At 33.6% G+C, this 14,254-nt stretch overlaps 1 protein-coding gene across 1 annotated transcript; it reads left to right on the forward strand.

Annotated features, from left to right (window-relative positions):
* The first annotated feature begins 1,827 nt into the window (after positions 1–1,827).
* Positions 1,828–12,924, forward strand: LOC130641049 (uncharacterized). Its single transcript, XM_057447688.1, has 6 exons — positions 1,828–2,005; positions 2,863–3,075; positions 5,612–5,746; positions 10,396–10,647; positions 10,730–10,780; positions 12,304–12,924. The coding sequence occupies exons 1-6, from the start codon at positions 1,954–1,956 to the stop codon at positions 12,426–12,428; spliced, it is 828 nt and encodes a 275-aa protein (XP_057303671.1). The 5' UTR covers positions 1,828–1,953; the 3' UTR covers positions 12,429–12,924.
* The last annotated feature ends 1,330 nt before the right edge of the window (positions 12,925–14,254 follow it).

Here is a 14,254-nt window from a genome sequence, read left to right on the forward strand (position 1 = left end):
TTTTTCTGTAGGGCTGGTAATCAAATCTCAGGAAGTTGATACGAGATGCTGTTTATGTGTTTGTTACGTTCTAAACTGTTGATGGTTTCTTTAATCTTCCTGGCCGTTGTTCTGGATTCTCTGTCAATGATTTTCTTCTCATCCCAACTAAACTGATGACTTCTGCTCCAGCTGTGGTCCGCAATTTCGTTTTTCTTCACATCTCCGTTTCTCACTGCGCGCATATGTTCTTGTACTCATTGCTTAAACTTTCTTTTTGTTTCGCCTATATACACTACATCACAATCTTTACACGGGGTTTCGTAAACAACATTGCTTTGTTCTTCCAGGTTTATTTTGTCTTTTGGATTAGACAAAGCGCTTCTTAGGGTGTCTTTAGAGTTAAGAATGCATTTGATATTGTGTTGCCTTAAAACTCGACGAAGGATCTCGCTGGTACCTGGTACAAAGGGTAGGAATGCTGATGCGATAAATTCCTCTGATGTTTCCTTGTTGTCTCCGTTGCATCTTCTCTTCATTTTATTTCAGAATAAAAAATATTTTTATTTTTTATTTTACATCATTAAATCGAAAACGATGCTGCATTCGGTTAAAAGACGAAGGTTCCAGTACCGAATTTTCTGCGTTTGGTCGAACTTGTTTTACCCAAAACTTGGTATCTGTTTAATAAGAAGAATTTAATAAGAACTGTTGAGCTTGAACACGATGGAAGTATTGCTTTCCTGGACACTCCGGTCAAACGCAAGAATGGTTCCATTTCAGTTTCAGTGTATCGTAAACCAACACACACTGACCAGTACCTTAACTTCGAATCAAACCATCAGAAATCTTGCAAAGAAAGTGTCATATCTTCATTACTGAATCGTGCCAACAGCGTGGTCAGTGACAAACAGGAGAGGAAAAAAGAAATTTGACGTGTGAGAAATGCATTAATCGCAAATGGATACAGTCATAAAGTCATCACGCAAGTAGAAAAGCAATGAGTACAAGAACATATGCGCGCAGTGAGAAACGGAGATGTGAAGAAAAACGAAATTGCGGACCACAGCTGGAGCAGAAGTCATCAGTTTATTTGGGATGAGAAGAAAATTATTGACAGAGAATCCAGAACAACGGCCAGGAAGATTAAAGAAACCATCAACCGTGTAGAACGTAACAAACACATAAACAGCATCTCGTATCAACTTCCTGAGATTTGGTTACCAGCCCTACAGAAGAAGTACTTTACCTTACATCTAGGTCCGAAAATGAAAATACCGTAATTAACTTTAATTATCAGCTCGTTTCTGATTGGTTAATTTTTATGAATTTCGATCCTCTGCAATTATATAAATACATGCTCAACATCATTTTGCTTTGCCAGATGATGGGAGAAGTATCTCCCGAAACGTCGCCTACTAAATTATCATGTTCAAGAAATGATAAACTTTCCACAGTAATTTTCAATATGTTTGGGAAAATCAATTTTCCTAAGTTACGAGAAATTTCCTTAGGACAGGAAAATTGAAACTGGTCAATCGTAGGCTAGCTTGCGATAAAAAACAAAATTGTTTATACCAATTCTTTAGTTTAAATACAACTCATCAACTTATATGAGTTATTTTTTTCCGGTTACATAAACATTAAAAATTAGCATAAACATTTTTTTTAACGCAAAAACACTCTCTCTTTTTATACGTAAATCTTAAAAGCATTTGTCCTTTTTCATTTCTAATTGATTTATTGTTGTGGTCATTGAACCACAAAGGAGGAGTGCTAATTCCTCCACAATCTAATTAATTAGTATAATTAAAGAAACGTAAATACAACCTTTGGTGAATTTCTAATCCCTCGTTATTGAAGTTTTTAACGTTAATAGTCAGCTTTACTATATTAAAAATTGTCTGAATAATGACATTGAAAGATAACTAAAATCTAAGATGAATTTCGAGACGTACTGAACACACATGAAAAATGAAGTTGTTTCTGCTGCTGTATTTATTTGGTGCAACCGTCGTGAAAATAGGTAACTATTTTTACTGACATAAGGCAAAGTATCTTTCCTACGAGAAGAAGATATTGGGAATACATCCTTCCGTGCCTTTGGCCAAGTGACATGCTGTTAATTTTTTTTCTGTTGAAATTTTGATACTTTGATTCTTACTTTTCATGTCAATCAAAGCCATTTTCAATTTTGGACTTTTTCTTATAAGCTTTGTTTTCCAAGCACGTTGTTGATTGTTGTTGTTGTTTTTTGGGTTGTCAACCAGAAACTTCACAGTTGATTAAGTTTAAAGTGAGAATTTAAATTGTCACTTTTCCGCGGTTTCCATCTCAGAAAATTGATGTTCTATATAACCGTTCCCATCAAAGAACAATAATTTGATGTTAAATTTTCGCCCAACATACTCTAAACCATTGACTTGAGTCTAAATTTACTCAAATGTGTGTTTTTTTAACTAAGAATTATATTATATTACTAAAAGCTTTCGTCTTCTTGTTATTACGTATGCAGCGATGTTGTTACACTGTTGCTGCAACGTTATTTTATAGGTATTCTGACGTCGTTCGAACGTCATATACACAACGTTGCGGCGACGTTGTTACAACGTTACTGCAACGTTACTTTATAGTTATTCTAACGTCGTTCGAACGTCATAACGCAACGTTGTTATGACGTTGTGGTGCAACGTTGTCGCGATTTTCATCGCAACGTTCATGCGACGTCAGTGCAACGTCACAGGGCGACGTTGTTACAACGTTGTAGCAACGTTGCGGTGTTTACTGGGAAATATTGCAGATTTTTCTTCCTGTCAAAAGTTTTTTAAGTTCATGTAAGTAAATTCGTAATGTGGATAGTTAGCAATATGATTTCATTTTCAGACAGCAAAGGAGGAGGAGATACAACTGGAACAGCATCTAGTTCTGGCATTACCGTTTCAATTAATGGCACTGTCACGCGAGAAAGGGATGTCTTTTTAAAATGCACCTTTGATATTGTTGCAAGGTCCATATTCTGGGAGAGAAACGGGAAAATGGTTGCTTTAAAAATTAAAGATGTGGATGGAGTTGATATTAGCAACGAAAAGTTTATAGGTAACATTGTATGTTGTTCCTTGATTCCTTGAAGTTGTTGATGGGTTACATATTATTGCTAAATGTACTAGATTATTTCAGTTGCATTTTTACTGTTCAATTTCACAATCCGTATTATTTGTTATTATAATGAGTTGCCCACAGGTAGCTACGTTGCGGTACAGGGTTGTGCAAAACGTTATGTCTTTAAATCATGGCTAAGTCGCGTCAGGGACTATAAAATTGTTTGTTAATTGATCTTCTCTGCAGCGTTCGGCGTAAGTATAGTATTAAAAACACTAAAGCGTTTGTCAAGTTTTGCGGTTGCTGTACATACGGGTGTTTCATAGCTCAAATGGTTAATTTAAAGTGTTAGGGTTCCAAGCTGGACTTGTTTGCTGGAAGCGCATTAGTACTACAGTAGACGTCCGTTAATTCGAATGCCGCTTAATTCGAACTTTACGTTATTTCGAACAAATTGTCAAGTCCCTTGAGTTTGGTTTAATAAAGTATTATATTTTGACCTGCTTAATTCGAACTCCGCTAATTCGAAAATTTCGCTAACTCGAACAATTTTTTAGTCCCAAGGCTACATTATGCTCGTTAATTCGAACTTTTGTGTATCGATAAATAAAATCTGATCGGAAAATTAAAAAAAAAACGTTTTCATTTTTATTCATTTTGATCAATGGTTGAAAAATTTCTTTCAATTTATCAATTAAATTGCCATTTCCAATAAAATGAAGTTTACAATGAATTTGGAGGCCTCGCCCATCGCCAAGCAAACAACGGTAAAAGATTTTTATAAAAAGTTGTAGTAAAGTTGTAATAAAGTTATATTAGCATAAAACCTTTAAACGTTTATTAAAATTCTTGTTTTTTCTGAACTTTCGATAATCCGAACATTCATTAATTCGAACAAATAATTTAGTCCTTTGCGTGTTCGAATTAACGGACACCTGAATAAACGTATTTACATGTCATTAGCAATTATAATTTATGATACCCAATTAATACTTATCAAACTCGTCATTACACATACATACAACATTAATACTCTTATCACTTATCTTGGAAATATGTTTTGGTTACCATGTTCAAGTAGCAGGTCAAAGCAATATCTTTTGAAGTTAATTAACTGTAATTTGCACAACTTCCAGTGTATATTATTATTATTGGCGCTGTCGCTATAGTTAAAGAGTTCTTATTCACTACTGTTGCTATTATGAATTTTATTTTTATTTTTACTTAATCTCCTTTTTGACAATTACTATTAACAAAGTTAAAGGTAATTTGTGAGGCAAAATTACTCGGAAAAAAAACCAAAAAAGTTAACAGTTTTAGGTTTTTTTGTTCATATGGAGAAAAAAAAAATATCCGCAATTTATGCAGCTCCGGTTAACGAAAGTGCAGCTTTGTTGGTGTTTTTTGAGTGAGAAAAAAGCCTGCTTAACCAAGATCCCGACACAATGTATCAGGATTTCGGTTAAACGAGATTAAATTTTTGTGCGTCATTTGTGAGTTATTTGTTCTCTGTATAGAAACGGCATTGTAATAAATACACTTTTTTGTTAAATATAAAGAACTTCATGAATTGTTGCAGGAAAAAATATTAAATCCATAAAGAACAATAAATATATAAAACATAAATCAGAACGTCTTCAAATTTTATCATGATGTTTTAACGCTATTTTAACAAAACAAGTATGTATTATCAGCACATTCATTGATTGTATACGCTATGTAACATTTAAATAAAATTCCTTGACTTTTTCAGCTTGCCTAACCGAATCAGATCGCCTCGTGTAAAGGTAAAAAAAAGACATCAGGCCGCCTAGTCAAGTCAACCCGGTTAACCTTCATAGTAGCAGCCCCTTTTTCTTTATTTCAATATTAGCTAAGGTGCTTCTTAATTCGATATCATTGTCACTATTACGACAACTACTGATTAATTTAGTAATGCAGGTTAAAATTACAAATAAGGTTAAAGCTAATGTGGACCTACAACAAGAGCAAAATTAAATAAAATGCTGAAATAATGAAAAACAAGTCATGTAAGAAATATAGAAGACTAGTCGTTAGCACATGCAAAAATCCACGTGTTCGCATGTCGCAGCTAAGCTACCATTTTTGCGTGACAGACAGATAGACAGACGGATTGACCTAGCATAGCATCTTCAGTTCCTAATAGAACTGTTATCAATGAGGGGCCTGCGAAGGAGGTCCTAATGCATTGCTCCTATTTGAGCTACGGAAGACGTTCAAGCCCAACAGCCGCTTAACTAGAGAAAGGATAAAAAAAAGATATCAAACCTATTCTCATAATTAATGTTAAGCAGAAATTATCGATTTACACTTTATAGTCTCTGCCATAACTAGGCTGGGATTTGAACCCAAGACCTTCCGCACTGGAGGCGAACGCTCTAGCACGTAGCCACCAGCCACCGCCAGAGCGCTCTTTCACAAAGCCACCACTCGGACTAATGGGTTGGTTTGTATTACCCGCGGATTTCTAGCAGTTGTGAATCTCTTTTTTATTACAATGTTTGTTGTCTAGGTATGCAAACATCACCATACACCTATTACTTAAAGATTGTTTACTTTCGTGAATCAGACGCTGGAACTTATCGTTGCAGTGCAGCGTCAGGAAGTGTCACTAAGTTTGCTGAATTGGTTGTAAAAGCTGATCCAAGTAAGAGATTTTTGTTTTTTGTGAAGATTATTCTGCTTTAGATAATCTGATATACACTAAAGAGCTGAGAGTTTATTACAGAATTTTATTTATCGAAAACCTTTTGTTTGCGATTTGGTTGTCCAAATATTTTATTGTCTCAATATTTTGTTATCTGAATGTCTGCATATTTTGTTGTTTAAACATTCATTTTCTCTTGTCTCAATATTTTGTTGTCTAACTGTGCATCTCGCTACTTGCGGTGCCGTTTTGCGTGACAGACAGACGCATACGGGTATTATAATATAGACTAGTCGTTAACCCATGGAAAAATCCATGGGGGGCGCCCGTCTTTTATATATCCCACTCTGTGTTTCCGTAGCAAAAAAACGCACGAACAGACAGACGGAATATGGCTATTATTACAGAGATTTAAGAAACACTCTCCTCTTAATTTAGCGAGAAAATTTAAAAATTGAATAAGGCTTTTAAAATACGAACCCGATGAACTGTGTGACTCGTTCCCTCGATGAATACAATATAAAATACTTGTAGCAATGACCATTACTTTAAAGGTACCTTTTAAACGTTTTTTTCTTCCAAAGGTTTAGTGGCTGTGTTTTGTGTGGTTCTGTTATTTATTGTTGATATTCAGTTTTGTGCTTTTATCTTAGCGATCATTACCGCTTTTTGAAACTTCTGCCTGGGTTTTTATTTACATCAAGTTTGCGTGAAAGTTATTGGCGGTAGATTTCATAACACCTAAGCCCAAAATAATCTATCGCTTCGGGAAAGGTACGTTTGAACTTGATCTCTGAAACCGTTCATCAAAAGCGCATGATCTTTACATTTTTTTGATCAAAATTGGAAGCTTTACACAATAAAAGTAATCGCTGAAGACATTGTTCAAATATATTGAAGTATGGTCTGGTCGTTGTTGACGTCATCAAAGTAATATTTAAATCAACTGCCGTTTCATTACTGGTCTTCTTCATATGTCTACAGGATAAAAAACTCCTTGATAGCAGTAGTTGAAATAGGTTCTTAATATTCTGAACAAAGTGTTTTTTATTGCAGCAGGCATTACTCATTACTGGCCTTTTTCAGCTTTCCTGATTAGATAGATATTGCCATTGGATTAGCTACCTTACATTACCTAAAAGCCGCATTGAATTAAAGCCGGCATTTTCGCTAACATCAGTGGGCGGAATGGGATCAATTTGTCAAATTTGTACAAATACGAAATGAACATTTAAAACACTGCAAATTTGTCCAATCTTGCTGCAATACATAACACGTAACACTTCCACTATGTAAATTAAACGGCTAAAACAAAAAAACAAAAATATTTAGGTACTTTAAGAGAAAAAACGAGTTTTCGTAAATTAGCCAAATGGATAAAAAGAACGAGTCATTATGAAAAAAGGGTTAAAGTGAAAAATGATATAAGAAGCACAAGAAGTTAAACCGACCTTCTTTTCTATCTTTACAGTCAAATTCTTTATTTATACTTCCTTCAAATAGATTACGTAATACACTGAAGAAAGTTGTGCAAGAGTGCAACAAAGCTGCTCTTGTTTTCGAGATCTCAAATCAATGAGCACATTGTAAAAACTATACATAAAGTTAATCATAAGTTAATTATGAACTTAATTTTTTAAACCACTTACAGTGAAAATTGGATTAACTTAAATTGGACAAGGTAGAGTCTAGTACATAAGAACAGGTTTAAAAATGACTGCTTTCATTTTGTAAATTTTCTAAGCAACTTTTATACACATTTTTTTTATAAGAAAAACAAGGTTTTAACATGGTGATTGATTTTATTTCTTAATTGTTCTAAACAATAGACCTACGGTTACATTCTTATAAAGCATATTTTTATAAAAGACGTGGAAAAGCAAGTGATTAATAGCTAAAAGCAACTTTAAATATTTAAATAAAAAAAACCAGTGATGCTTGCTTGGTTTAACTTGATGCTTGCTTGGTTTTGTATCTTTTAAAAGTAAAAAAATGTTTTCATCACTAAAAGAAGAATTATCGTTGCCTTTTATCGTAAAAATATAATCTGTGCTGCATATATCCAGCGACAGAAGTAAGAACAATTCCAGGCTGAACACGTAACAAAAATTATTTTCCTGATTCTTTTAAAAAAAGTACAAGTCATTCTAATGGGGCCAATCTTCCAGGGGGCAATTCTCCGGGGGGGGGGGGGGGGGGGCAATCTTCCAGGGGCCAATTCACGGGGAAGGAAACTTTCGGGGGGCAAATCACCTAGTACCAATCAAGCAACCTTCGCAAATATCCAACATGAAAATTCACAACAATTAATAACAGCATACTTAATTTGTCGGATTGTGGAGTTTACTGAATCCTAAAAAAGTTGACACAAAGTTTAAAATATATATGATTGAGAATCTCTTTTTGGGTGTGTGGGTTTTCCCAGGGCTTGTGCAGTTCTATATAAGGATGAAACGCATATAAATTCGCAATGTATTAAAAAACACATTGAAAACTGAGAGTTAAACTTTACTGAAAAAATTGTAATGTTATATTTGAGTTTTATGCGGAGCAAAAGACTGGTAACATTATCAAACTATGCACTATTCAAATAATAATTGTTGAACAAGCTGATTGACGCTGTTTGATAGCAACGACCTATTTCAAAAATAAAAATTCAGAATACAGTCAGAATAAAATTCAAGCACAGGCATAATTGACACCAGGTTGCTATTCAACTCTTCTTTCTTGGGTACTACTTTGGAGGAGGCACTAAGTAAATAGGAAACACAACATCTTCATCAAGCTTATTCATAATTATTTTATCACTTAGTGCGAAAAGAGTGAGCTCGTATTGAAGAAAATAATCGTCAGTGCTTAATCAGAAAATAAGAAGTTGCTTTAACTACGAATAGGCACTGATTCTTCTTATACTTGGTCATAGTTATGTGCACTTTCTGTATTTGCTACATTTTTGTTTGAGGACTTTTCAATTCCTCAGATAAACAGTTACCATATTTCACATAGAGAAAAATTCAAATTGACCTGTTTGCTTTCTTGGAACTTTTGGAACGTTTATAATTCTTCGAACCTTCCAGTATGTCACAGAAAAACAGTGCTGACATAAGCATAAATTTATTGCTACCATTTTGTTCCTTTTTTAGCATACTATAGCTGTACCAACCTTGATTCTGTATTAAGGTTGTAAAACAACCAGCATTGGCCAGACTTACACTATTAATTTTGTAGCATTTAAATTGTCAAATTCAAACATTGCATCCATTTTGTCAAATTTGATTTATTAGATCGGTCGAATTTGATCATTTACATCTATTTTTATTCAAGTTCGTCGAATTTTAATTTTATTTTGGAGAGTCTAGGAGAGCTATCAATTTTTCAAGAAAGAAAAATAGTTGGTTTTTTTTGACGAATGCAAACAGTAGATTCAAGTGATTTGAAATTGTAAATGTTCACACTGGATGTGGGTCCTTATATTCAGCAGAGATTGTATCAAAGAAATTGGAACCATGCTTATGATGCGCATCTACAACAGTAGCACTTTTGCCATCTATCTGTAACCGAGAATTTTCCAGTTATTGCATTTTGCCAACTTGGTAACTTTGCTTAAAAACCACAAGCGTGTCAAGAATCTTATGAGGTGTTTTAGCTACACTCAAAACGAATATGGCAGCTATATAATCTCTTTGTAACTTCATGATGTTTGTAGCCGACTCTTTGTAACACATTTAATATTTATAAGTGAGTATTATTTATCATAACACATCCATATTTCATTCTCAACAGAAAATGCTTTACCCCGATCAGACCTCTGATCATGACGGGCGAGTATAATGCGTGTAAGTCATATTGAAGAAGAACTACTTTGTTCATCACTAACATACTGCCAAGCAGTGAGCAGGATTCGATCCGCGGTCCCCAGAACCGGGAGCCGCAGACAAACCCACTACACTACGTGCGGCAATATTTTAGTGATGAACTCAGATAGTTTATCCGGATGGTGCGTATACATATAGGTGAATATTTATCATATCACATCCGTATTTCATTCTTCAATATGACATTTAATATTGTTATCTTTTGTTCTTCGTCGTTCAGATCCATCTCTTCTCAAAACCTATTCCAAGTAACAGTTCAAATCTTTAGTTTCAAAGTTTGCAGCTTAATGTAGCAAGCTAGCAACTAATCTTTTTGTTCAAGAAATGTTTTTAATTATTTCACAAATGCACTATCCACAACATTAGTTCTGCGTTAATTCATGTACCAAGTGCTCTCACCAAACACGATATTTTCTATTTGAAGAGGCGCGCTTACTACTCTCTTTCTCTGTTTTCCCAAATATTGAGTGTGTATTTTGCTCGTTGTAATATCGTCCGCATTTTATGCTCATATTAAAGAGTAATACAGGCCATGACTTTGAGATTGTCAGATCAGAAGTTGAACTTTTAATGAAACACATGTATATCGGTCTTTCATATATTTTCTATTATTATATTATCAAGTATTAATGGTAATTATAATCTCAAATTTCCATTATGTCTGCCCATGGGAGTAAAAGTAAAGATGGTCTGCCTAGGGTCCACTTAACGTACTTTTTTAAAACGGTATAAAAAGATTAGTCTATGTCAAACTGTCGTTGATTTTTCTCTTAGTATCAGTTGACATAAAAGTGCAAGACAACACACGTATGGAGTGTGGTGAGAAGTCCAACAATGGATATGTGTCGTGGTTTAGAGACGACATACTTCTGTTTTTTAATGGCACAGTTTTCAGTGAATATGGCGTAGATACGACATTTTTTGACACTTACCACAATGCAATGCTGATCAATGTGAGTGTTGAAAATTCGGGTTTCTATACTTGCAGAAAAGCTGGTTATAAAGTTATATCATATCGGATAACAGGTGAACTTTTTGAATTATCTTTTTAATGTGCGTATGTTTACGACGTATTAGTAGAGAATGTGAAGGCAAAGTTTGTTTTTAGTGACCGATCCAAACGCTGTTGTTCCACCAACAGATAAACCAACATTATCAGGTAATTAAAAATTGTCACAGACTTGATAAACTTATTTTGACTTCGCAGTGGAGTGTTTTCGAATGTTTTTTTGAGATATAATATTACTTATAACCACATAGCCAATCCATACAAGGTCACTACGTTCGGTCCATACGTCATGACCTCAGTTTATATTAATACAATACAGACTTATTTTGTCTATGTATACCGACAAATATTACCCAGGTCAAAAGTATGGACCGAGCTGTCGTGGTCGATATGCTGACTGAGGGTAGTATTTCTCGGACAAAATAGATAAAACAGTTTATATTGTATTTATTAACTCATACCTGTTTTGATTGGGTTTGTAAAAACCAGGATTATCTTCTACAGATTTACTTGTAAAAGGGTTGTAAAAAAGCAGGTTTTGATAAAGAAAGAAAACACTGCATTTGAATTTCAATGTATCAATTTTTCAAATACGTGTACAAAAGGAAAACAAAACATTTAGTACCTATATATAAAATTTTTAAAACGTTTTTCGAACAAAAGTTTAAAATTATCAACATTTCTTGCTGTTTTTTGAGGGAGTGATGCGAAATTATTGAATTAACGTAAGTTGATTTTTGAGTCTGTTCGTTGCTAGCTATGTTCCAATTCTCTGGCGTATTAGTTTATTCGTTTACATTTATAGCAACCATTTTGCTTGCTATGAGGTTAAAAGTTATACCGTGCTGTATAAAGCCCGTAGTGAAGGCTTTTTAACCAATCAGTGCTGCGTATTTCTCGAGTAAACCGGTTAAAAATAGCTATCAGTTAATAAATTCAGGTGTAGACGGGCTAAGCTATTAATAAGCCAATATAACATATTATCAGTTATAGTGGAACACTAAAAACTTGCATATGTAATTTTTAACAGTTTTATCTATACGAAAAAAAGGATTGAGAATGATATCACGAGCATTTTATATTCTGTGAGGTCTTTAATTATTTATTTAGATACTTAAATTTAATGCGCAAGTCCAATGATATTTTCGTAGCTGGTAGTATTAAAAAACGCTACTTGGGTTGGGATGCTACGAATATAAATAAGTTTTGTTGTGGGTGAGCACTGACTTAAAGGGGCAGGAGCAATAGGGGTCCTCGCTACCTAGCCTAGTTCTACTTCACTGTACGAGAAGGACAGGTTAAAACATATGACAATTATGTGGTCAATTAGATAAGTGTCCCATTTTTAAACATGTATAGACAGTTAGTCAGCTGTGCGAGTTTTTTCACCAAGTGGCATAGTCTCTCACGTAAAAAATAGATTTTATCAAGTGGATTTTTCTGTACGTTTTGAGCAAACATTTTTTCTTGTTTTTATTTTTATTTTATTTACCAATGTGTTGCCATGGGTATATTTTCTTTTTCTGAAAAAGTTTCATCCGACTTGTGTATATTTTGTAGTATATATATCTTCTCTTTAGCTAGAAAATTATCTAAAAAACTCTATTCTGGTTACAATGCTTAATTCTAGTTCAAAAGATTGTAAATATTACGCAGTGTCACTTTTTTCGTAGGTACTGCAGGTTATGTGTTTGGGTTTGGACTTGGTGTTGTCATCCTTTTCTCCATCTTTGTTATCATAATCATGCAGAATCGAATGACGTCAACATTGCTGTCATTTCGACAGGAAAAGCTGTAGCAAGTATTACGTCATGGATGTTATAGATTTAAATGATATCCTGATGTTGAATTGGTTTTAAGTTCTTATGTTAATGTGAATTGTTTTTATCACTAATGGTTAACAAAGGTAGTACCATTTTTAATGAACGAAATAGTTTTACAGAAAGACTTTATCGCAACAGCTCTAAAACTATTAACAAATATATGACACAGTTCTTACCTCAAGAACTTAAAGAAAGTTAGAAAATTATTGCTTAATTAAAATAAACACTTAGAACTGGTCACGTGTTTTCCACCATATTTTCCACTGCTCAATGTTTGACTTTCGAACAGCACAACAACATCCTGGTGTATTATTGTACTTTACGAAATCTCCAAGAAGTCAAATGAGTCGCCCTATAGCTAACATTGAGGGCGAATTAAGTAGGTTTTTTAAGCTAGGTTAGTTTTTATGTATAATTTCTATAAAGTTTTAATGAAGTAGAAGGCGCATATTACATGTATGCGTATACAAACTGCAGTGTTTTTATTTATTGACGGGAAATTATGAAATCATAGTTTAACTCTATCAAAAACTTATCAAATAACTGTCAAACCAGCATCTGCATGTGTACACGTAACAGACCTTGTATTAGTGTATATGAGCCGAGCAAATAGTACCTGATACCTCCTTTTACTCGACAATAAAAAGATCTTTAGTAACTAAATCCCATAACTTCTGAAATGAAACTTGGTACATACGTCATAATAGGAACAACAGAGTGGCGATAATTTTTTTGGTTATGTCGGCCGTTTTTGTGATTTCACTAAACCTCGGGATTTGTCAGAAATATGATTGTCTGCTGGACATCTAATTACATTAATTTTAGAGCGAATTTTAACATTATCTTTGAATTTCTTAAAGAAGAGGAGAGCAAAAAAATATTTTGTAGTAGCCAGAAAATAAATTTTAGGCGAGAGAAAAAATATTATAGATTTCTAAATCCTAAAATCTACTAAGGTAACTACTATAATAACAAATAAATAACTATATTTCATAACTAAGTATCTATATATCTTCCTAACAACAGTTTTACACTTGACCAAACAACAATAATTTTTTCATGTACCTTTTCCACAACATGATACGATAAAGTTTATGATGATGAGTTGGGGTTAAATTTGAATAAATATAAAAACCAGAAACATTCAACAACAAATCAAAAGCGCAATATGGTGGCTTATCATTTTTTTAACAAATCTTTACTTTCTTTATTTGTAATCACAAAGTAAAATATCAATATGTGCAGAATGTTCAGTAGTATTTAATAATGTTCTTTATATGTTATTCAAAATAACCCTACGAATATTTTCAATAAACAACATCCTTAGTCTTCTTTTTAAGACGGTTTTTGGTATGATGGCTGGAGCATGTAAATTGATTTATGATTTATTATACGCTGACAATGCCAGTCGGTCTGGTCTTTAAATTCAACACGGTCATCATGAACTCTTATTCCGCAGCCGTTCCGTGTGCAGTTCGCCCCTTTTAAGGGCTAAATGAAAATGATTAAACAGATTTCTCATTCCTTTCCAGTATATTTAGGATTAAATTTCGTAAAGTGGCGTAATATCGTCATGGATGAAGAACGAGCTCAATTAAAAAGTAACACAATGTCAACCAATTAGTGATACTTCACTTAACATTATTATGTTCTATCAAAAATATAAAGATATTGTAACAACAATATTTGGTATTGTTGACTAGACACTACTGTCTCTCTCTTTATGTTTTTGTACGATAATTGCACGGTATACAATGTATTTCAAACACTTCATGCAATACTAATAATTGTAGTTAAATAG

This window comes from Hydractinia symbiolongicarpus, chromosome 4 (genome assembly GCF_029227915.1).
Source record: "Hydractinia symbiolongicarpus strain clone_291-10 chromosome 4, HSymV2.1, whole genome shotgun sequence".
NCBI classification, from domain to species: domain Eukaryota; kingdom Metazoa; phylum Cnidaria; class Hydrozoa; order Anthoathecata; family Hydractiniidae; genus Hydractinia; species Hydractinia symbiolongicarpus.